This window comes from Trachinotus anak, unplaced genomic scaffold (assembly GCF_046630095.1).
Source record: "Trachinotus anak isolate AG129_WGS33_773 ecotype Australia unplaced genomic scaffold, CSIRO_AGI_Tana_v1 ptg000031l, whole genome shotgun sequence".
Lineage (NCBI taxonomy): Eukaryota > Metazoa > Chordata > Actinopteri > Carangiformes > Carangidae > Trachinotus > Trachinotus anak.
This window is the reverse complement of record NW_027273882.1, coordinates 4,812,639-4,835,863: the sequence shown is the minus strand read 5'-3', so window position 1 is coordinate 4,835,863 and position 23,225 is coordinate 4,812,639. Positions and strand designations below refer to the sequence as shown.

Below are 23,225 nucleotides of genomic sequence, written 5' to 3'. Positions count from 1 at the left end.
TTTTGAGTTGAATTGCTTGCAGCTCTAAGGCGTTGTTCAGAGCTGTGTTTGTCTCAACACAGCCTACAACAGAGTGTATCCATAAGATTTATACGGGTGCTGCAACATAGTATAAACAGGAAACAGAAGCCAGACAAAAGATGTGCACACTATAGTGACAGTTCATTAGATTTAATTTAATTGAACATGTTGGTCTAACAGAGCTTCCTCACTGAGGTCATAACCTGTAATGATGTAGACATTGCTTGATTTTAGAGGTCATGCTAGGAACGTCTGCTTTGAGGGCTGGTGATATCCTATAGTTATCCTTTGATCAACATATCTCATGAAAGGAACAAAGCCAACACTGTGTCTCAATATTCCCAACATCCCCGGCCTGTCTGCGGCACTCAGGCCATATTTGTTGAGGATTGTTTTCAACTATGGGTTTGGTGCATAGAGCAGTGGCTCTTTTTCACATCAACAACCCTTAAGTGACTCAAATCAGACCACAGACCCCTTTGATAATATTTTGTTCCAGGGTTTTTGCTTTCAGATGTTTTATTACAGAAAGTGTTTGAGACCCAGCAACAAAATACTCATAAATTTATTACATTGTGTCACTTATGAAGTTACAGAGCTATAACCCTACACTACTTATGGACTTATAGAGTTATAGTGAAAATAAATTATTCTCCTTGTTCCTGGGGACCCCTGTGAACCCCCTCAATGACCCCAGGGGGTTCCCAGGCCCAACTTTGAGAACCACTACTCTAGAGATTATTTAATTCACCGGGACCGTTGATGTGGAACTGACTCAAAAAAAAACTCAATAAGAAAAATAAATGATATCACCACCTTTATCCTTTAATAGAGTCGCGTCTTAGGACCAGAGAGACCTGTGATGTCCTCTGGGAAATCTCAAGCTCTGTCCTGCACTAAACAACAGTCATGCTCTCTACATGTAATCCATGGCACATTAGTTTTATTAGTCAACTGTTGGAGCAGGTAATGATTTGATCCAAAAAGGAAAAACATAGTTCAAACCAGATCTGATCAGATTCAACATGTTTGATGCTGAAACTGCTGACAAAAGTATAATTCTGCCTTTGAATTTGTATTTCACTGTTCATATCAGTACACACAGACTCACAACACTGCACACATGGACAATGAGCACTGATCCATTCACAAAGCACTTTTGCCTCTGAGCAGAACAAAAGGCACAGAGTTCAGGGAGATACATTTGACGTCACATCATTAACAACATAAAAGTGCAGTAATTTACAACGGCATCACTCATCCATCAGAGACGTGGTGGTGGTCAGGCTTCAAATACCATTTGTCCAAGTTTTTTTTTTGTTTTTTGTTTTACAGTAATATGAATATTGACAATAATAGAGGTGTGATCCATAAACAATCTCACGTCATATTACCACTGTGAAACTAATGCAGTCAATGCACAGAAATGTACAGATTAGCCCTTGATCAAATATCAATATCAGGAGCCAAGAAAGAAAACAAGAGGAAACATTCACTAAACACTGATATATATACTAAGCAATTTACATTTACAATTAGTGAGGTGTAAAATCCAACATATGATCAGTGAAGTGTGTTCTTTATATTATAAATTATTTTGAACGTGTAAGCCTACATTATGTCCTTTTATATACAGTGTAGGTGAGCATTAGAATAAAGGAGGATTAGATGAGGTTTAAAGGACAGGTTCAGGGATTTCTCTGACATAATAATGCAATATATGCATTACAAGTATGTTGTGACTTGTCCCTGTAATCATGGGGACAAAATGAACAGTGCTCGTTCTGTGCAAATATGCAGGCAAGGTTCAGGCAAGGCGTGCGCTTGCTATCCCTAAAATTGTCCTATGAGATCCAGCAGGTTTAAATATTTAGTGTGGTTGTAGATAAAAGGGTTATTATGAGAGAACCAAGATCTGCCTCCCCCCCTCGTTTTAAAAAGGGACTCAGTGATATGGTTTCCTGTCATTATTTGGAGGAAATTAGATACTAACGTCTGACTCATACTGTAAATTTGTTAAGAATAGGGCCCCTTTATTATATCAGAATGCAAATGGACATAGCTGCAACTAGGAAGTGTATGTTGATTTATGATTAGCGTGTCTTATAGTAAAGTTTATTTGAACTGCACTACTTTTTAAAGCTTACTTGTATGACATTTGCAGACTGACATACAGACAACATACAGACAATTCCAGCCTGTATGTATTTCCATCATGGCGGCTATGGACACTGGATATACTGCATATCTGGGCATGCATGGACAGTTATTTGCTACTCTGGAAACCTTGTTTGTTTAGTTTATGTTTTAGTTTTGGGTAGTTTTTTATTGCCTGTTGGTGGATGTATCACAGTGGGGGTTTGTGTGTACAAATCTTGTGTGTTTTTCTATATATTTGTTCAAAATAAAGTTAAAAAGGAAGTTGAGGCAAAGCAAAGATCAGGCTTCAGCAACCAAATCAACTGGGTATTTTCCAGAGTTATGTCTTGTTAGTGCCACAGCCCCTCTTTGGGTCACTGTCCTTACACTCAGTGACAAAATATCTTGAAATTTACAACAAAGGTGTGAAATTGTAAAGTAAATAAGCTGATTCAACTCAAAATTTACACAGAATCTAACACCATGTAGCTCAAAGAAATGTGTATAATAAAAAAGTGCCAGCACGGCTGTGGTGAGGTTGGTATGCTCAAATGATGATTTTGTTGCTGGTTTTCTTTTCTTTTTCTTTTTTTTTTTTTTTTTTGTTTATAATGAACATTTTATCAAAGCTTGAAAAAGGTAACACAGACAGATATGGATCATTCAAGTACTAGGGAACATATCAGAAATAAAGATACACACACCAACTTGAAAAACTACTTCAGAATATAAAGCAAAAGCAAACATTATTGTGTCAGTGTTTCTGGCAGTAAAATGGAAAATGTTATCAAAGTGGAAAACACAGAAATGGGACTGTTTTAGTAACTGGCTCAAAGAATACAGTGTTTGTAAAAGATTTCAGCTGCTATGGAAACTTATTTTATATCTGTTATTAATTTAAATCACTTCATAGAAATCTATTTTCACTTTGACATTAAAATGTATATTTCTATTAACATCTAAAAACAAAAAGCCACAAAAAGTCAACTTAAATTCAATTTTGTAAAACAAAATTAAAACAATAAAATTTTCAACAAAAACGTCCAATGGATTGATTTCGTTTCATAGGCACAGTATATAGACTGATCAGCAATGCAGGAAGCAGCTTAAGCCTCCAAACAAAATCATAGTGAACAAAGTAAATTATTAAACATTTATCAGGACATAATTAGAAAGAACAAAGAACAAATACAATATATGATTTGATGTGGGAAGGATATGGACATTTTACCTTGCCACACACTAACCGCTATATTTATGTTAATATATATACTTTGTGTGTTTAATGTTTAAATATCTTGTTGTTATGTTGTACACGTCATGGTTTGTCCCACAAATCAGAAAAATAAGTGCCTCATATTAACTTTGGCTGATATTCAAAATGTATTTTTGCACAGAACAAGGACTGTAGATATGGACCCTGATCTCTTACACTTTGGAAGGGGTGACTCTCTGTGATTGATAAATGACTGATTAAAGGCAACCAATAACTCTTTCAATGTACATACAGGCATGCAGATGTATTGAAGGAGAACTCAACCAATTTGGCATTGCACTCCAGTAAGGTTGTTGGATTCTGGATGAATAATTTTTTTTAAAAAAAGGATAAAAATTGATGCAGTAGAACCAAAGAGATCGTCTTTTTAATTCCACACATTGCTCTTCCTTGTCAAAACCTGGCGAGATGAAGGGCGGGCTATAGAGGTCTAGTAACCTCACTTCTGTCTAACTCCACACTCCCATGTTCCCCTTTGAAAATAGACTTGAAATAATCTGAACCTATTCTTTAACCTCTATCCATTGTGAGAATGTGTAGCCACTTTCATTGGGTTTCTTTTCTGTGATAATCTGGAGCAGCAGTTTGAGCTCTGCTCTGCATCAGGCTCAGCACATTTTCCACCAACACGTACTTTAACACAAAAATCACATGCAGCACTTCATGCTGAAGATGACCACCGACTACCGTATATATCAAGAAAATCCACATGTAGGCAAAAGTCTGCTGTAGCAGTGCCATACCATGTCAAGTCATTTTATTGTTGACATTTGGGTTTTGTCCACACCAGTACAGCTTGTCCTCGCCTCTCCTCCTCCTCCTCCACTGGCAGAGCAGAAGCATGCGGAAAGTCTTCTGGAAGGTCTTGTTGCAGAGGGCGTAGCACATGGGGTTGATGGTGCTGTTGACGTAGCACAGCCAGTAGCCCAGGTGCCAGAGGGACGTAGGGATGCACTCGGTGCAGAAAGTGGAGATGAGCACCATGATGTTGTACGGCGTCCATGTGAGGATGAAGGCCAGGAGGATGGCACTGAGAGTCTGGGCTGCCTTCTTCTCCTTCACCAGCACCATCCTCTTCCTCTTGGTGATCTGGTTCTTCAGCACAGGGTCCATGGGCTTGGAGGTGGTGGAGGAGGAAGAGGGGGAAGCATTTTTGACAGGCTGCTCTGCCTCTGATGGGCAGGGTGCTGCAGGTGTAGGATTGCCGTTTTTACCCTTTGAGCCAGGTTTGAACTTATAAGAGATGCACTTTTTACTGGTCTTCTTTTGAGGAGTGGAAAAATACCGATCTTCTGTATAATCAGTCACCCCCCCGTTCTTGTTACTTTGCCCACTACCTTGCTCTTTGAAAGACCCCTGTGGGGTTTCTATTGAAACGTGATGCTCCTCCTCCTCGGATGAGGTGTAGCTGTTAAAGGAAGTGATCTGGTCCGCCTTCGCCCATGCGTCATCTGACCTTGTGGTTGTCTTTGTGGCGTTACTTTGGTTAGAGGAAGACCAGGAGGCCTGACTACGGTCTCTCCTCTCTCTGGTGAAATGAAAGCAAGAGTTAATAATAGTTTTCTGTGGTTTGGTCCCCTCTGGAACATTTTCTGTTGCAAGCCCTTGCAGCTCTGCCAGATCTTTGGTCCGTTTCTGTGTCTCCTTGTAGATTCTACAGTACAGGATGGTCATAACAGAGACTGGGATGTAGAAAGCAGCAATGGCCGTCCCAAATGTGATCACAGGCTCGGTTAAAAACTGGATCTGACACTGGTCTCTCTCCTCCTCCTTCTCCTCTCCTTCTTTGTTTCCTGCAAAGTACTGCCAGCACAGAATGGGTGGTGCCCAGAGAACAAAGGACACCAGCCATGCAAGGCCTATCATGATGGCAGCTCTCTTTGGAGTCCTCTTTGCCCTGTAAGTCAGCGGCCTTGTGATGGAGAAGTACCTGTCAAAGCTGATGACAAGTAAGTTCATAACTGAAGCATTGCTGGCTACATAATCCACTGCAAGCCAGAGATCACATGCTAGGTTCCCCAAAGACCAGTAACCCATCAGTATATATGTGGTGTACAAGTTCATGGACAGCACTCCTATGATGAGGTCAGCGAATGCCAAACTCAGCAAGTAGTAGTTGTTTACAGTCTTCAGCTGGCTGTTTACTTTGAAAGACAGCATCACCAGCACATTACCAACTATAGTTATCAAGCTGACAATGGCCGACACTGTAGCAATGGTTATAACCTCCCAAAGGCTGTGAGGAGCAGCTTGGACGTGTGATGTGTTGTCAAAAGTGCTGTTTGGAGAATCCATGGTGCTGTGTTATCTGTCTGTGCTGTTAGAGTCAGATCAGTATGAAGTGCCCCTCTGTGGCTCCATGTGGAATGAGCAGGTTTCCTGAAATGGAAAGAAAAACAGTCGTGAAACAGGACTGCACAGAAGTACTATTATCATTTCTCAATTCTTTTATTTTTTCAATCATATCAGGATAAAACCCTGTAGACATACCCTGTCCTTTTCAACAGATCCATTCACATACACAATTGTTACGACTGTAGAACTAGTAGTTTACAGTAAGTCTTTGGTGAACATGTGAGCTGTATCACCTATAACACAGCTCTTCAATATGATGTTGCTATTTAAGTGAGTGAATTAACCAATTTTAGTTTGTGATTAAAAAATAGTTGATAGCTTATTTGCATTTCCAGCTTGTGATAAAATAGATTATGTTACTTCAGCAATAACAACAAATATGCTGAATTGTTGTGATCATAAGAAAACAGTATTTAAAGCTGTACTATAATTTCACTTATTTTTAATAGACTAAATTTTAATTCTAAGTACAATTTCGCAGTTTTGCAGTCCCAGAAGAAGTCATATCCTAATTGTTATCTGTTGCAACCCAATAATATATTTTATTTTGAATATTTTAATAGAATTAAAACAAATAAATTATTAATTTATCTATTTGTTGTTCTATCTATTTATCTTTTTATTCCTACCCTAACAAGTTTAATTGTGTGGGTGTAAATGTATATTTTGTTCTATGTTAAATTAATTTTTGTATTGTTTATATTGTAATCGTTCTCTTCATGTCTGCGTAGAAATATCTAGATGTGCTAGATGTTTTGGTCCAAACGAAAACCGGAACCACTCAAATGCCAATTTATCGTAGGATCACATTTAATGTAACACCCAGTCCACAGCGCCGTGAGGTGTCACATAGTAAACTGTCCGGCCACGGCAGACAGCAATGGAGGGTAGACCGAGCAGAGGCAGGGGGGGAAGCTGGAGAAGAGGTGGCCGAGGTGGACACGACAGTGACAGTTTTGGCGGTGAACACCGGGGCAGAGGCCGAGGGGGTCACCATCGTGGCCGGGGCAAAAGAGACCATCACCGCGGTCGTGGACGCGGGGGAGGCGCCCATGCAGCAGAGTTCCATTACCGGGTGAGAGAGCACAGGGTCCCTAAGCGGTCCCGTTATATCGCTCCGCCAAACTACATTGAAAATTTAGTAAATTTAGTAGTTTTCCTCAATGCGGTGATTCAATGCATTCTCTGACGAAGACATTAAACTAACTACTTCCTCCTCTTCAATTCGGCCTGATTACCGCTCATTTGAGTGGAACTTTTAGCCGGTGCTGCAGCTCATTTGCACTAAAATGCTGTGCGCTGTAAATAATCCTGTGTTGTTTAAATGAAGCAGCTTTAGGCCCCACTGTAACCTCACAGCTATCACTGTACCATGTGCACTGGTTAATGACATTACACCAGTAGAAGTGGGATTCATGGCATCACACTTCTCTACTGAACAGTATGTGCACAATGAGACTCTGTCCTCATCTATAGAGTTAGATTGAACAGAATGAAACCTTACTAGAGTGTCATCACTTGAAATGTCTCCTACAGCTATTTAACATTGTCATTGTACAACCTGGGCCTTGGATATGACACTAGAGGGTTCAGCTTCATTTCCACTGCGATGTTCAGTCAGGTGATGCTCCTGCCATGGTAACTACAGAATTAGAAGTTAAACAATAGGGGCCCTGTGATTGCAATCATAAAAATCTCCTTTGGTTCATAGGGGCTCCTTGATTGCAATCATGAAAATCTCCTTTGATGCATCCATAGTGACGATGTTGTCTTGATGATATTGTTGGGGAGGGGGGGCGCATTTTGGGCACCACAAAAGCTGAGCACAAAGCTGAGCTTTGTCAGTATGACACCTTTGTCAGTCTGCACGTTTCCATGACGACACTGTTAAAAGATTTGTGCAGCTATCTGGCAAAACAGGAAGAAATCTGTGACTCAGACAAATTTAATGAGTTCAGTTTTGGCACTGACGTCTGTTCTTTGTCATACAGTGGTGCACGGCCTTTACCTTGACCCTTTTGTAAGGTGACGCTAACAATCATGAATTAGAGGTATGTGTTAATGACCACTTGACAGAACGCTCTTTTAATTGTACTTTGTGGAGCACCGTCATTGGAAATATTATTTTTGTCAGTCATGGGGAAGTCTTAGTCACAGTGAAGCATGCTGTTTAAAGTTTTTGAAGTTTTTGAATGAGTCGAACAAATCCACATTCTTCTTTTTTTCTTTTTTTTAGACAATCTGCTATTTCTCTTTGTCATGATCTACACCAGTTTAATGACTGATACCAAGGAATTTCATAACAGGATGGCACAATGGCATGTATTTTAGTTGCTGGAAAGATGGCCTATAATGGCGTGGTATACATAGATTTCCCAAATCAACTGTTCCATGAAAGATTTCTGCAACTAATGATTGTTGTCAGTTATTTTTCTGATGATAGAATAATGAATTAACTCACTAATCATTGCATCTGTATTGTGAACAGTCCTTGTCTTCACCTCAGCTATTGTATGAAGCCTGCAGTGCACACTGTCTCATCAGGGCTGTGGAGGAGCATTTGTTGTTGAGACCTTGTCCATGTAGAATAAAAGAAGAACAGGGAAAAGTTAGAAGTTTGCTGGTATTGTTCATCTTTTTGTGCAAAATATTGTTACTCAACTGCATCAGCAAAGATTTTTTGATGCATGTGTGCCTTCTGATGTTTTCACCTCTTAGGATTTTTGACCTTTGTAAAACTCTGTCCTAACCCAACGTTATGTTTCAAATAGAAAATGACATTTCATTGATGTTCCATGTATTTGGGTTAAATCAGCCTTGGACCAATTGAACTACATCTCGGTCTACACTTAAGGTGCAGTCAGGACCAGGTTTCGTGAGGCAAAGTTAATTGTTTAGTGACAAAAAGCAGACCAGACAACAAACAGTGCGGGTGGGCTTGCAGAAGCATTGCTCACTGTGGTGTCCCACCGTGTTCCCTTTCAGGATCAAGATGAAGGAGCCAACCTTCAGGAGGAAGATGACAGGAAGGAGGTTTTCTCCAGGAGGAAACTGGAGTCAAACTGGGATCGTTACAAAGAGTCAGAGAAACAGGAGCCTGATGACGACATGCCCACTCAGAGAGGAACAGATTACCACGTCCTGCTGGAGTCAGCAGGTAAGATGTGGACATGAAAGGATGGAGAGTTGGTGTTTTGTTAGTTTTGTTGTGGTCAGCCACACTTGTTGTGCTTAGTCAGCCCTCAGCAGGAGTCAAGTTGAGCATCTGAGCTTTCTAAAACAAGTAAATATTCTTATAATGCTCTTCCGGGCTTAGATTTCTGTACACGAATGAGTTTTTCTTTCAAAGCTAGAATTGCATAAGTAAACACAAATATGGCAACATCCTGGTTGGACATAAATCATGTGGGTGTTTTTTTGGACTCTTTCTCTCTGGGATAGTGGCACAGTGAACACGACAAATAAAACCAATTTGCCCCAAAAACTTAACGAATAGTTAGCTGCTGTATCTAAATTTGCCGAGTTCCATAGTCACACTTGCTAGTCTGAGTGCATAAGTGCTTTCACACTGATAAGCAGGACAACATGCAGTGCACTATGAATGAATTTTGTCTAAAATGATGGACACTTCTCACCATCAGCGGTCGCGCTCTTGGCTACGGCGCGGTAGAGGAGGGACCATGAACGTATTTTCAAACTTGTGAAAACGGCAACATTTTACCACTAATAAAACATCACAGGATTAAAGGGACGACTTTAAATATGTTTATTAGTGAAAATATGCTCCGTGTCAAATACTCCACTGAGACAGATTTTTTTCTGAAGTTGTCTCTTTATCCTAATTAGTTAAAAGGATATGTCTGCTGCCTTCAGGGACTTTAATTGCTCTGTATGGTCACTGCTGTCGGATGGCTGCATAGAAGATCCATGTTTGTCTTTGTTTGCACATTTCAGCCTCAGTGGTCAGTGTTTTGCCCCCTGGGCTCTCTGCAGTCTCATCCCCGTGTCTGTTGATATTTCTTTCCCCAAAGGAGCACAAGGAAGAGAGCTCAGTGAGCTCAGCGTGTCTTATTAGAGCAGAGCTCCAGATCGCTTCAACAACAGGCCTGACTCTCAGAAAACATGTCGCACTGTCACGTTTAGCTTGTGTCTGAAGTTGAGTTAAATAAGGCAGAGGGTTAGTCCCCAAATCTGTCAACACTGCTGCCAACATTTTTTATGATATGACAGATTGGGAAGCAGGCAGTCTCATTTCAGCTGCTCCCACGTGTGCAGTCATTTAGCTGAAGTTGCTGGTGTGTGTGTTTTAAACTGCTGTTGCCGCCGGCTTTCTAGCAGTTGTTGAGGAGTAACTCCTCTCTAGATTTTAGGAGGAGGAAAAACATAGCTTCACCAGCCTCTGTGGGTTGAAACCTATAAACAAGTCCGGGTTGTAGGCGAAAGTAAACATGCTGCCATAACTGAGCTGGCATCTCACTTGTAAACTAGCACAGTAACAGTTTAATGTGTGGAGAGGATTCAACTTCTTAAACAGCTCTGTCCAGGATACTGCATACAGCCTGTTGCATGTGAAAGATATATATATATATAAATAAAGGTTATCAAAGATGAATCATAATTTATTCCAGTTTTAATTAACAGCTATGACTTTTCTGAGCTGTGCTGCTTCATGTTATCTGAACCATAAAATCAGCCATGAAATCATATTCACATTCATAAACCTCCAGTCAATCCTCATGTCCACTCTCAGCAGCGTGCTGACAGAGGACTGACCCAGAACGGAGCGGTCTGCTGCAGGGGCCAGAGGGCGAGCCGCCACCCCACCTCTCCCTTCCTAGCTTTGGACTGTTATGTTTCCTGACGTTCTACTTCACTGACCTATTTGAGTTTAGTTCAGTTTCAGTGAGCAGCTTCTCTTGTATGATTTTTAGCAACATCTCCAGTTGCCAGCAGTCGGAGTATACTGAGAGATGTGAAACCTCTTTTTTTTTTTCCTGGACTGATCGCAGTGATCATGACCTGAAACTTCCCTCTGCACTCAGACTTTCGTGACATATTTGCCTCTGTCTTTTCATGGTCTGTATTTGTGTCATCTATTTGTAAGCACAGTAGCAACATGAACCCCTCGTGGTTTGGAAGTTAGGGTTGAAGGCTGTCCTCTGCATTTATGTCACTCTCAAACCGGATTCGCTCTGTGCCTGTCGACTCTGACAGAGCTGATCTGCACCGCCTCAAAACACTGAGATGCAGGGGCTGAGGAGATGAACGAGATGTTACATCGTCTGTGGAGCACTGTGATTGGTCAGTTTGGGCTGCTGATGCCGTCAGAGATTGCTGATAATGAGGCTCTGCTTACAGTGCTGCCAGGGTGGTTTTCCATCCAATTGGACTACTTTTTATTTCAGTTTATTACAACTAGGTTAAACAGTTACTTCCCCTTCACCCTACTTTTTATTGCGCAAAAATGCTTTTCTCTGTTTTTTTTTTTTATTGTAGTAAATGGTCAGAAAAAACAGGCAATTTGAGGATGTCACCTTGGGCTGTAGGAAAATGTGATGGTCACAAATGATTAAATTATTAATAGAAGAAAAAAATGTCAGATTAATCAAGCGAATAGAAGAGTATAAACATAATTAGTATTTAACACAAGGTGAGATGATGATCTCTTTTTCAGTGGCTACTAGAAAAATTTGGTTTTATGATGTGGCTGCATTGTCAGTGCAAACCGTTCTCTAGGTGGCCTATATCTAAGAAACCAAACATGAGTACTTCCTGCATGTAAGGAATCCACCACACGGCCTGCTAATCCACCTGGTGTTGCAGCGGTGCTACAGCAGTCAACAGGTTAAATCCTATAGTGCGCCGTAAATCAGTGCATCTTTTCCACCTCCGTTCACTCTTGCTTGCTTTTGGTCAGTGTGCTATCTTTGTATCCTCTTGTGAATCTGTTTTCTGCCCATTGAGAGCCACTGAGAGCTGGAGTTAAAGCTGCAACCACTGACCAGCTAGTTGGCCAAAGAAGGTGATTCTGGCTCTGATTCTGGTGCAGTTCCAGCCTCTAGGGATTTATCACAGGACTGCTGGAACACCTCAATATAGGAAGTACAAATGTCACTTCACCTTGTTTCCCTCTCACCCAGTCTCTTGTCATCATGACTGAGTAGGTTTCATAACATACTGCTGCAGGTAGTGGAGTACTTCACTGTATAAACTGTCTCCACCAAACTCTTCTGATGTATAAATATAAAACATAATCTAGTGTTAGAGCATTTCAGTTTAAAATCAACAGGATGTGCGGTGGCCTTACATCAATGCAGTAGCCTTGTATTAAGTAACAGAAGTCGACCATCATAATACTGAGATGATGAGCTTTCCTGTTTTATAACAATGCCATATAAGTGAATTTGAATCTAAATTTGACCTTCTATGAACATTTTGTTTATTTTTTAATTATCCATTCATGTTTTGGTAAATTAGTCTGTTAAAGGATCGTTGCATCAAAGCGGCAACCTCCATGACTTGAAAATGAAGCCAACATACAAGTGCCAAAAACTGCAGTTGCTCTAATGGCCACTGGAGACTGGCTCCACAAGCGAGTCATTCCCCACAGGCCTCAATGTTAAAATGCCCGACGTAACAGCAGAAATACACATATTTACAGCCTGGTTTTGGTCTCTATAGCTAATTTCCTCCTACATGACAACTGAACGGGGGGCAAATTTTTATATAACACACCCATTTAAATTTTATTCAGGCTTAAAGTTGTGGATAATTGAGAGTGTGGCCACTTTGAGTGACAGGTGGGCGAGCACCAAAGCTCAGCTCGACACACCCCACCTCTTTTCCTAGTTTTGGATTGGCCAGGAGTTTGGCAGAGTGAGGCACTGCCAAGATGGCAACTGTTGAGCAGCCCACTCTGAGCTTCAGAACTGCTCTTCAGAAACATATGGGTGACATCACAGAGGCTACGTCCAACTTTATTTTAAGTCTATTGTTGCATCACACAGCTTTTTCTAACATTGAACAGGTGCAGTGGTTTGCAGAGTCTAGAAAAATGTATTTTGCTTAGTTTAGGTGAAAAGTAATTGTCATGTTTTGGCCAAAACTAATTGTTATCTAATCAAGATGTTAATAAATACCTGCTATATGAAGAAAGAAAGCCATTTTTATAATAAATGAATACATTTTTAACCCAGGATGAGTGTTTTGAACATGAACTATGTTTGTAGGACTGTTTTTTTTTTTCTCACGCCATTAGAGAGTTGGAGAGTGTTGAAGCGCCGTGTTGTCTCTCCTGTCCTCTTGTAGTGTAAATGCCAAAGGTGCTCTTGTGAGTTGTTTGACTCCCATCTCTTGTTTTTTGCCCACATTGTCAGATTAGTCATGCCGTACAGCAAGAGGCTGCTGCTCTCCAGAGGATACTTAATTGTACGTGGGAGGTGATGCTTTCAAGAGTCGTTTTTCTGGCCAATTAAGGTAGCCATGAAATCAGGAATTCGCCACAGAAACCTCCCTTTTCCTCTTGGCTGAAGTTGTTACAGAATACTTACTGTGGAGCTTATATCACCAACACTTTTTGCATCCAAGGTGTTGAAGTATTCTGTTTGTTTTATTGGCAAGATTGGGCAGGATGTACAGGTCAGAAGTACGCTCAGATGTTATGTATTTCAAGAGAGAAATGGCCCACAGCACTATTTTTTCAACCTTTTGTAATGTATCTTGCAATTCTTTAGAGATTTAAAATCCCAGAGCAGAGAGGTCGAGAGCAGAGCTTTACCTACAGCGCGGTGGAGGCGGCAGGCGTGTGAGAGATTATGGGCTAATTTTACAGCGTTTTAATCAAATAGACACAGTGTTTTTCCTATTCCACACTGCACTATGTCATACTCTTAACTACAAGGATGCTGCCTGTCATAACAGGACACTTCATCTAATAATGTTGCCATCCAGTGATTTCAGAGCTGAGCACATGCAAACAGCCCGAAACAAAACTGTGTAAATATATATCTGAGTGGGTGGTGGTTGTTTTTCTCTGACCTGACATTTAGGGGCAGAAAGCTGTGTAACACAGAGACTAGGCACCTTTTGGAAGATGGTCTTCAGAAATTTGAGCGGAACAATCAATTAGTTGATTGAAAATTAATCTTCAATTGTTCTGCTGATCATTTTGGTTCACTTAAAGTTCACAGATTAGTTCGCTTGTTCCAGCTTCTCAGATGTTTAAATAATAATAAGCTGCATATGTTTTGAATTTTTGATTCAAACATTGCATTGAAACTCTGGGAAATTGTGACGTACATTTTTCACTAATTCCTGTCCATTTGTGGGCCAAATAATAACCAATAAATTGAGAAAATAATCATCAGATTAAATAAAATGAAAATAATCTTTAGTTGCATCATTAGTTGCTGCTATTGTCAGACTTCAGATAGATTTTGCAGTGTAATGGAAATAGCAGAGCCAGTTTGTGAATCTTTTCTACTCATGCTGCTGCTGCTATTCTATATTTTGGTATTTAACATTACAGTGTCCTCACTTGTGGCTGCTTTTTGACAAAGGTAACTGAGTTTGCTTGTGATGTAGTAAACATTTGTAAGTTCGGTACAAAATTGAAACAGCTGAGGAAACCTTGAGTCTTTATGTTACACTTCACATTGTGTGCTATTGGGTCAGATTTGTCATGCGGTGCGTGGGGTTGGTTTACAGCACAAAGAGAAATTGCTGTATGGTACAGCAGGTCCAGTGTGTGATTCTCCCATCAGGAAAATACTGGAGCTAAAGCTTTGAGTTTTTGACAATGACAGAGGATGGAGGGAAGCCTGAAAGGATAGTAAACATATCTACTCTATCAGCAGCTCTTCATTCTGCAGGGGGGAGTGGAACTAACCACCAATACTTTAGCCTGGTTCACGACCTCCGAATCTCTGCCCACATCTCTACTATCAGTCTGCTTTGAGAAAAAACACAGATAACAAAGCTCCCTTTTTGACTTTTTAAAGCTTCTTTTGATTCACATCTTACAGATGTAACAGATTGAGAGATGCAGGGGAGTGTGTGTGTGTGTGTGTGTGTGTGTGTGTGTGTGTGTGTGTGTGTGTGTGTGTGTGTGTTAAATTGTGACAGAAAAAGTGAAGAAACACCTATAACCAAAGCTGTTATTCATCTAAAATTTTCACGTTTGTCTCAATTAAAAGTGTGACAACACAATCTGAAACATGAATAAACTCAAGTGAGAGATGCTGTGCTCAGAAAACATTTGGAATTTGAAAATCTACATTTCCATAACAGCTGGGCCAGCGCCATCCTACTGAAGAGGATCATGTGATAGGATTGAAAGCTCCAGAACAGCTGCTAAATGGACCTTGAGATCAGATTGTTCTGTTCTGACACAAACCTAATATTGTAAAATTGTTCAACATTTTAACAACTGAAATCTGTTTATCAGCTTTAACAAAGGTAAGTGGAATGTAGTGTTTTCATATTTTTGTCTATTTATCACATGATAAATTTTTTCTTTGTGACTTTTGCTGCTGTTGCTTTGCACGATACAGTGGTGGAAAGCAACTAAATACATATCCACTTCATTATTTGACTTCGACTTTAGTTACTGGTGATTTGTCAGAGTCAGACTTATAATACAAAATATAATCACAATAAAATTTTGATCTATTATTATTATTATTATTATTATGTTAAAATAAGATGAGCTGTTATTGATTCCTGGGGTAAATTCACAACATACCCAGCAGTATGTAAAGCGATTAAAAATAGGCCCACATTTACCAGCTGCAACACTGAAGTGGTGCTTACACATAAATGCATCAATAATCACAATAATTATATAATAAATATTATTATAAATAAATAATGATTATAAATATAATAATTATTTTATATTGGGCACTTGTGGATGATGAGTACTTTAAGTTTTGATACTTCAAGTACATTTTGATGCTAATACTTATGTACTTTTAGTAAAGTAAAATGTTGAATGTAGGAGTGTTTCTAAACTGCAGTATTGCTGGTTTTACTTATATAAACCATCTGAGTGTTGTAATAATACAGTCCATATGCAGCAGCAGTCCATATGTCCCATGCTTCATTCATACATTTTTTACCCTGAGATGTTCTTGTGCAGAACCTGTCAGTGTAGTTTATATAATCTCCATTTGTAAAGCTTCACACTGTTTATCTTTCATTTACACGTTTTCCTCTGTTTAATGTATCTAAATGTATTTGCTGCTGCAGTGACTCAGCTTTCCCACAAAGACCATCACGGTTTCATCCCATCTCTGCATGTGTTTAACTATGCAATAATGAGTAGATGCACAAAACTTTAATCTTCATGTGAATTTGCCTCACCGGTCTATTTAGATATATTAAATATATAATTGAGTCGTGAGGACATACAGTGGCTGACTTTTTGTTTGCAAAAGCTCTATTGAAAGCTTTACTGTACTCGGTGTGATTAGGAAAAATGGAGCCTGACAGGGAAATTGTGTAAACAGACTGTTTGATTTGAATTGAAGGTCACGTTGATTTCTGTTGTTTTGTGGCCTCCTGGATGGCTATTATTTTGTACCACTGCTTGTCCAAACATCCCAAGTGCTTTTAGCATTCATGTGTTTTGATTGACTGTGATTATACCTTCTATTACATTCAATGCTGAGATTCAGTGTGTCAGAGACCATATTTCACGACTGCGGCTTCCAAACAGAGGCTACTTTTCAAGGATGAAACCTTGGAGCTTTTCATACTTGAAATATTTCTGAACCAGTGCATTTTGAAAACAGCTTTTGTGCAGAAAGTTTTTTATTGCCTTCAGAACTTCAGATTTCTGCTAAACTGTGGTTGTATTGATTGAATTGAGACGCATCAAGTTGCCGTCCAGCCTCAAGGAATGAATTGCCGTCGACTGCTTTGTAACCGGTCTCGCCAGGTCTCATCTCAGTCCTTGCATTGTTAGGGGTTGATTGTGCTGTTGCTAGGGGTAATGCGTGCACGGTGCAATTCCCTTGTTCTGTGAGTGTGTCCGTGTCCCTGTAAGACTGTAGGGAATTGCAGGGCAGTTATTTACATCCAAACATGGCCATCTATCTGTACACATTAACACAAGGATCAATCCTCCTCCCCCGCAGCCGTAGTTTACCAAGGCTGCTAATGGGCACCCATCAAGGCTCAATCATAATGAGACAAAAGGAAATCACATTAAAGCTTCAGTGATTCGGTGAACTAGATTGACAAACACAAGGACGTTTTCCTAACTGAGATGAATAGTCCCAATCATGCCATTAATTTATATGTTCCGGTGTTGTTATGGATACTTGATTATCCATGTAGACGGGAGGAGACTGGCGTCAAAGCAGAGGAATGAGGCCGGTCATGTACTGTACAAAGCATCACAGGTGCTTGGTTCGTTTCCCTGCGTTTGCTGATGGCGTGAGGCTAAATAAAGCAGCAGGTGGATCACAGACACTTCACTGAGATCATCCCACAGAACAGTCTACCCACTTTCATCCTTAAATACCTGGCCCATTGTTTGACTGTCATATGAGGGTTCATTTTAGGGCTGCGGTTATTTTTATCATCTGTTAAACTGCAGAGTAACTTCTCGGTTAAGCATTGAAGTTGTTTTGTCAAGATCCTAAAATCCCAAAATATTACATTTATAATAGGGAGGAAAAAAAGGAGTAAATGAGAAAATTCTCACATTTGTGGAGCTGAAACTAATGAATGTTTGACATTTTTACTTGAAAAATGACCTTAAACAGTTTCTTGATTAGCTGCAGCTATCAGTTATTTCCATTACTGGTTATTTTTTCGATTCAACAGCTGAAGCTGATGACTTGAAATTTGCTTGTTTTGACGGTTTACAGTCCAAATCCCAATTATATCCAGTTTACTTTAGAGCTGCAGTGATTCTTTGATAATCAATTGCAAGGATATTAACAGATTAATCTTTTTTTTCTTAAGCAGAAATGGCAAACATGTTCCAGGTTCTCAAATGTGAGAATTTGCTGCTTTTTTGGTCTCACATTAAAGTAAATTGAATATTTTAATGTTTTTGACTGGTGTCTAACAAAACTAGACATTTGATAAGGTCACCTTGTGCTGTAGGATAGTGGTATTGTTTTCTGTTGCTTTTACAGATAATAAATATAATCATTAGTTGCAGTAGTTACAGAAACATAACATTTAAGAAGCTAGAAAGGGTGAATTATTGGCATTTATTCTGAAATAATTGCTGATTAATTTTCTGACAGTCAGCTCAGGGCTTATTGTTTCAGCTGTGGTTCAATTTAAAAAAAAGTTCATGGTGTTTATAGCTCCAAGTGTTGGGATGCCAGTCATGTGACTTGTCATCCCCATGGTTTTTAATGGTGCTTTAAATCAAATCATCTTCACTCCTTGTACCTCCCACTTTTTCTGAGTAAAAAACAAACACACAACACTCCTGCACGACCAAGCTCAGACTTATCTAAACACACTTAAGATCCAGAATTGATTTAATAACCTTTGTACAAGTGTGAAAAGCTGCAATTTTAAATCCACTCTGTACAAAATGTACTGTAGAGTGTGAACCATAAAAGCTCTGTTGACAACTGATGAACCCCAGCACTTGTTCCATGATTCATTAATATATTAACTCAGCCTGCATTTACAATTCTGTAATAAAAATTTTATAATGCCAGAATTTGTAATAGCACTTTACTGAACAGTAAGTAGGGTCATTTGACAGATGCTCCTGTGAACTGTTTAATTTCCTGCCATCACGGGCACATCAAACAGAATACATACTCACCCTGTATGGCTCTGACAAAACACGATCCTCCAACATTAAATGGGTGTTTGGCCGGGTCTTTGATATGCTGTTTTTCCTTTACTCCCTTTTCAGTCTGGCAGACTTCTCTCAGTTTCTTTCTCAGCTGTCTTCCCTTTGCTCTCTGTTTCCCTCTCACAGCTTCACACCTTCCCTCGCTGGCTCTCTCTTCCCCTCCCCTGCTCCTTCTCGCTGACTTTTTTCCCTCTCTGCTCCTCTCTCCAACGAGGTGAAAAACACACTTGTCAAATACAGGTAGGTCATCACACCGTCTCTCATCCTCACCAGTTGCTAAGTACGAGGCGCTTTGATGCAAACAAGTTTTCCAGCATCGTCGTCGAGTGGTATACTGTGGCTCCTGAATGGTCCAGCTTCTCTCTGGGACAAGATGGTTAAGGCAACAGCTGTTCAGTGTCAGTGTCCGTGTGACAGAGCGGCTTTAGGTGCCTCAACGGTGCTGTTCAGACCTTTTTCACACAAGGGTGAATTACTAAAAGCGGCTGCTCATCCTCCTCAGTGATAATCGAGTGAAGATCTCGTCAAAGCTTTTCCTTTGTCACAGACGACAAAGATGCGCGCTCAGTATCTTCTAAAAATCAAAGAAAGCAGCAAGCATTGGAGTTTCTCACTTTTTCTGCAAAGTTTGAGCAACTCCACTGGCAAGGAAAAGAGAATAAAGCTTCTTTGGATCCTCAAGGCTACACAGGTTGAATGACTTTTTGTCCCCTACCAGGCTTCTTCTTGCTACCGATGAAAAGGCTGCTCGAATGCAAGCTGCACTAACATCCTCACCAGCGCGCAGATTGAACCGTGAGCCACTGTTAGGAGAAATTCCCACATTGCCGGAAGCTTCATTCTGTATCGGAGCACTGAGCAACATGTAAGAGGAGGGAGGCAGAGGTGAGGAGGTGGAAGAGGTGGAGGAGTAGGATGAAGCAAAAGGGGGGGAGGAGCCGGAGGAGGAGTCGATGTGGGTGTCAGCAGCAGTTCAGAAGCAGCCGACTGTTTGTCTTTGCAATGCTTACAGCTGTGTGTCTTCATCAGAGAGGAAATGCATTCATACAACTCCCGGCCCCTCAACTCCTCTCACGTCCCACTTCATAATGACCTGGTTGGTTATTTCCCAGTGTGTCTGACCATGCACCCTCTTTATAAGCAGGGTGAGTGACTGTTGAAGCAGTCAGTGGTGATTGGCAGTTTCTAAACTGCTTTCAGTTTGCCAGGCAATCTGGACTGCCTCTATCAGCTGTGCTTTTCAGTGTGTGTTCTCCGTTTCCTTCTGCTATGACCTTACCTTCATAGATAAGCTTCTTGCTTTAGTTGCAAAAATAGAAGGAGTAACTGGCCTTGTGAGCTAAGAAAAAACTTGCTCAGTGGTTGAAATGTAAATTCATTCAATGGAGAGCAGACAGAAAAGATTTCCATTGAAAATATATCAACAGGACTTTAAAAACAGTGACTTTTCTTAAGACCTTATGAAGATCATTCATGAAAGCTGTAAACATTTTCTCTTTTCTGCTGTAGTCTGAGGCTGTTCAGATCTTTTTTTGTGGAGTTTGTTAGCACAATCTGACCTGTTGCAAAATCTGCTAGCTGCAGTAGCCAGGGAGCTCATAATCTCATGATGGGCTAGCGTCAAATGTAGCAAAAACTTATAAGTAAGTTTTCTCTGCTGTTGAATGTGGTTTCCGGCCAGGAGCGGGTGGTGGTGATGGTTGCTTGCCAAAAGCTTCAGCCAGTAAAAGAGGCTATAATATGCCCTCTGAGCAGTGCTACTTTTTCAGGGCAGACCGGACACTACGTTTACTCGGTATTGGAAAGTGACAAGACTGTCTGACTGGGCTGGAGCTAGCTGGTTAGCACGCTACCTTCAGTAGAAGTGATAGAAATAGAAGCAAAACAACATTTAACATTAACTTTACTTTGCTGGATACAATCTTTGCAAGTAAAGGAAAGAAGTTTGATGCTGAACTCCCAACATTTCTTTCAGACTGGTAAGTAAACAGCCCCATTTAAATAAATGTGAACGAACTAATCATTTCTCAACGGTTAATCTATTCATTCATTTTCTGCTGCGTATCTGGGTCCAGGTCACAATAAATAAATAAATTATATCAGTTGTAAGTATTGTCTTATCTGCTGCGAAGTGCTGAAAAAATATGATTATTAATAATAGATTTAACTTGTTGAGCCCTACAGAAACCCTGAAAATGCTTTCTATCTTTTCAGGGGGCAGGCTTAATTCTGGGTCCTCAGCTTCCCCATCGTCATGTGGCATTAGTAATTAGTCAGGAGTATGAATATCATTATGAGGATGAGGAGGAACATGGAAAATATCAGTAACAAGAGATCAATCTACTATTGACGAGAAGCTAGTCAAGGATAAAAGCTCTTTAACATCCCCCAGAAAATTGCCATCTTTCTTTGAGCCATTGATTTTGACTGTTTGTTGTCTATGGTTAAGAGCATCTTTTAGCCTTCTTGTTGTAAAGCTAAGGAAACACTTTCATTCAGGTTATGATTTCAGCGGGTTTACAAGTCTCAACACTTGGAGGAGCTCATCTGTTTCCTGCTTGTTGCTGGATTGCTGCTCATATCAATAAGCAGTGTCCACTCCACTGGAGAGGAGCCTGGTGACTGCTGTTGACGCAATGAGACTAACACATTGTCACGTGTTATGTAACATGCCATCAGCACCCACCGCACTTATAAAGACATGAAATCTCGTACAGACGAGCAAGTTATTTATAAATGTTACTACAAGTTGTTCTTAGAATAATATTTAGACCAGGTTTCTGGCTCATCAGCTGGCTTCTAAAGCTGGATTTATACTTTAGTGTTACAGAGTTACACCATGCATACAATGAGCTATGGCTATGAGCAGAGGCCCCGAAGCTGACGAGTGCCTCATTAAAAATGTAATTACAAGTCAGGGCTATGGCAGCTACAGAGATACCAGATGAGCTCTGCATGAATTGCAGATTTCTGATGCTGGTGGAGATGATGATGTTGAAGAGAGGCTCAGTAATCTTCTTTTCAGCAAAATGCATCGAGCAAAGCTGTCTCCACTTCAAACCTTCAGCTTACTGCAACCTTCACTCTCCATCGCGGTGATGGAAACAATGCAGGTACAGTCAGTAGCGAGACCGCAGAGGTTAGTCTCAAATTTAGTAATGAAACAGGGCAGACGGTCCCACCATCGCTTGTATCACAAAGTAAATTTAAGAATGTAAACACAGTTACAGTTACTCTTTACCCAGCAAAAAACCATTGCTCAGCTGCGAAGAGGATTTAAGTATGGAAAATGTTTAATACTGTTTTCAGTAGCAAGGAGGATCTCTCTGTAGAAATGATGTCTTTCAAACTTAATTAAAACCAAAGACAGATGAAGATGGTGGAGTTGCTGGGGAAACATGCGGGGAAGCCTGTTGTTTATTTGAATCAGCCTGTAGTAAAGCACGATGCTGCTGGGCTTATGCTGTTTATTTTAGGGCATGGAAATACAAATGGAGAGAATCTCCAACAAAGGCAAATGTGCTTATTTGTATTTTAAAAAACTCCTCACTTACCTACTGTATTAAAAACTGTAATTAAATAACATCACGAGCATCAGTCTTAATTTATTTTTTCTTAAAAAAAAATGTATATGTATATATATAAGCAAATATAAATATTTTAGTTTCCCCAAACACTGATTTAAAAATGAAAGTAGCTCTTGGTAATTTGTAGTAGTAATTGTAACGGATATATTGTGAAATAGGATGCATTCATAAAATCAGTCTTTTAACCACAACAAAGCTAGCAGCCCTGGAAGTCGTTGCTGCTTTATGCAGTTATTATACCGAAGGATTTGGTGACCTCCTGCTCCAGCAGCCTCCAGGAGGACCCGTTGAGGCTCCGCCATTCGTCCGTCCCCTTCAGAAATTACATCTTGCCTGAACATCCTGAAAGGACCACTACTGTTTCAACTTCACAGTGTGATTGAACTGGTTGAGCAGACCAGCTGCCACGCATTTCTTTGAATTTTTTATTCTTTCATGTGGATATATCATGCATGTTCCTGTGGACCACTAAGCCCCAGGCTAGCTATTGATTATTAGGAGAATGAAAGACAAAGGATATGTGGCTTGTGTAATCTATCCCTCAAGGAGTTCACATAATGAGGCACACATATATGGTGATTGCTCAATTTCTGTAGGTTTTACACATCCCCGGCTTCCACCTACTCACTTTGTTCCTGTGACATCAGGTTACCGTAGGTTCAGTGATGAATTGGAAAATGACAGTACCATCAATTATGAGCAGTATTTATTGACGTAGCATGAATAACAAATCAGTTTCTTTGAAGAGGATTATAAATTGTATCAGCTCAGTTAAGTTTTAAAGAGAGAAAGCGAGAAAAAGGAAGGAAGACAGAGGCTTTGTTATCGTGACGTGAGATACCCTCTGCTGTTGGGTACTGATTTCCCCATCTCTCTGGCAGAGGTAAATGAAGGAGGCAACATTGTCCACAGTGCAGCAGGTTGCCAGGATCCACCCTGAGACGCTGGAGGCTCTCAATATTTTTGGGCTGTCCGGCCGACATCATCATTGGCTCATCACACTCCTCAGTTA

At 40.3% G+C, this 23,225-nt stretch overlaps 2 protein-coding genes across 8 annotated transcripts in view; one reads left to right on the top strand and one right to left on the bottom strand.

Moving 5' to 3' along the window:
• aven (apoptosis, caspase activation inhibitor) overlaps positions 1-23,225 on the top strand; it is a 216,855-nt gene that overhangs the window by 178,537 nt on the left and 15,093 nt on the right. For 4 of the 5 annotated variants that reach the window (XM_071467799.1, XM_071467800.1, XM_071467798.1 and 1 more), the window contains one exon: positions 8,777-8,948. In XM_071467799.1, coding sequence (XP_071323900.1) covers positions 8,777-8,948 — 172 coding nt within the window. Of the gene's footprint in view, positions 1-6,630; positions 6,867-8,776; positions 8,949-23,225 lie in introns of those variants that run through there. The other variant, XM_071467796.1, reaches the window with a different exon arrangement.
• chrm5b (cholinergic receptor, muscarinic 5b) lies at positions 162-22,958 on the bottom strand. 3 transcript variants are annotated; one of them, XM_071467790.1, is made up of 3 exons: positions 18,594-22,958; positions 8,253-8,364; positions 162-5,815 (listed from the first exon to the last, which is right to left on the bottom strand). In XM_071467790.1, exon 3 carries the CDS (start codon positions 5,729-5,731, stop codon positions 4,184-4,186), a length of 1,548 nt encoding a protein of 515 aa, XP_071323891.1. In that variant the 5' UTR covers positions 5,732-5,815; positions 8,253-8,364; positions 18,594-22,958; the 3' UTR covers positions 162-4,183. The 3 variants fall into 3 exon arrangements, with proteins under 3 accessions (XP_071323891.1, XP_071323890.1, XP_071323892.1); XM_071467789.1 differs by lacking the exon at positions 8,253-8,364; XM_071467791.1 differs by lacking the exons at positions 8,253-8,364; positions 18,594-22,958 and adding an exon at positions 7,353-8,238.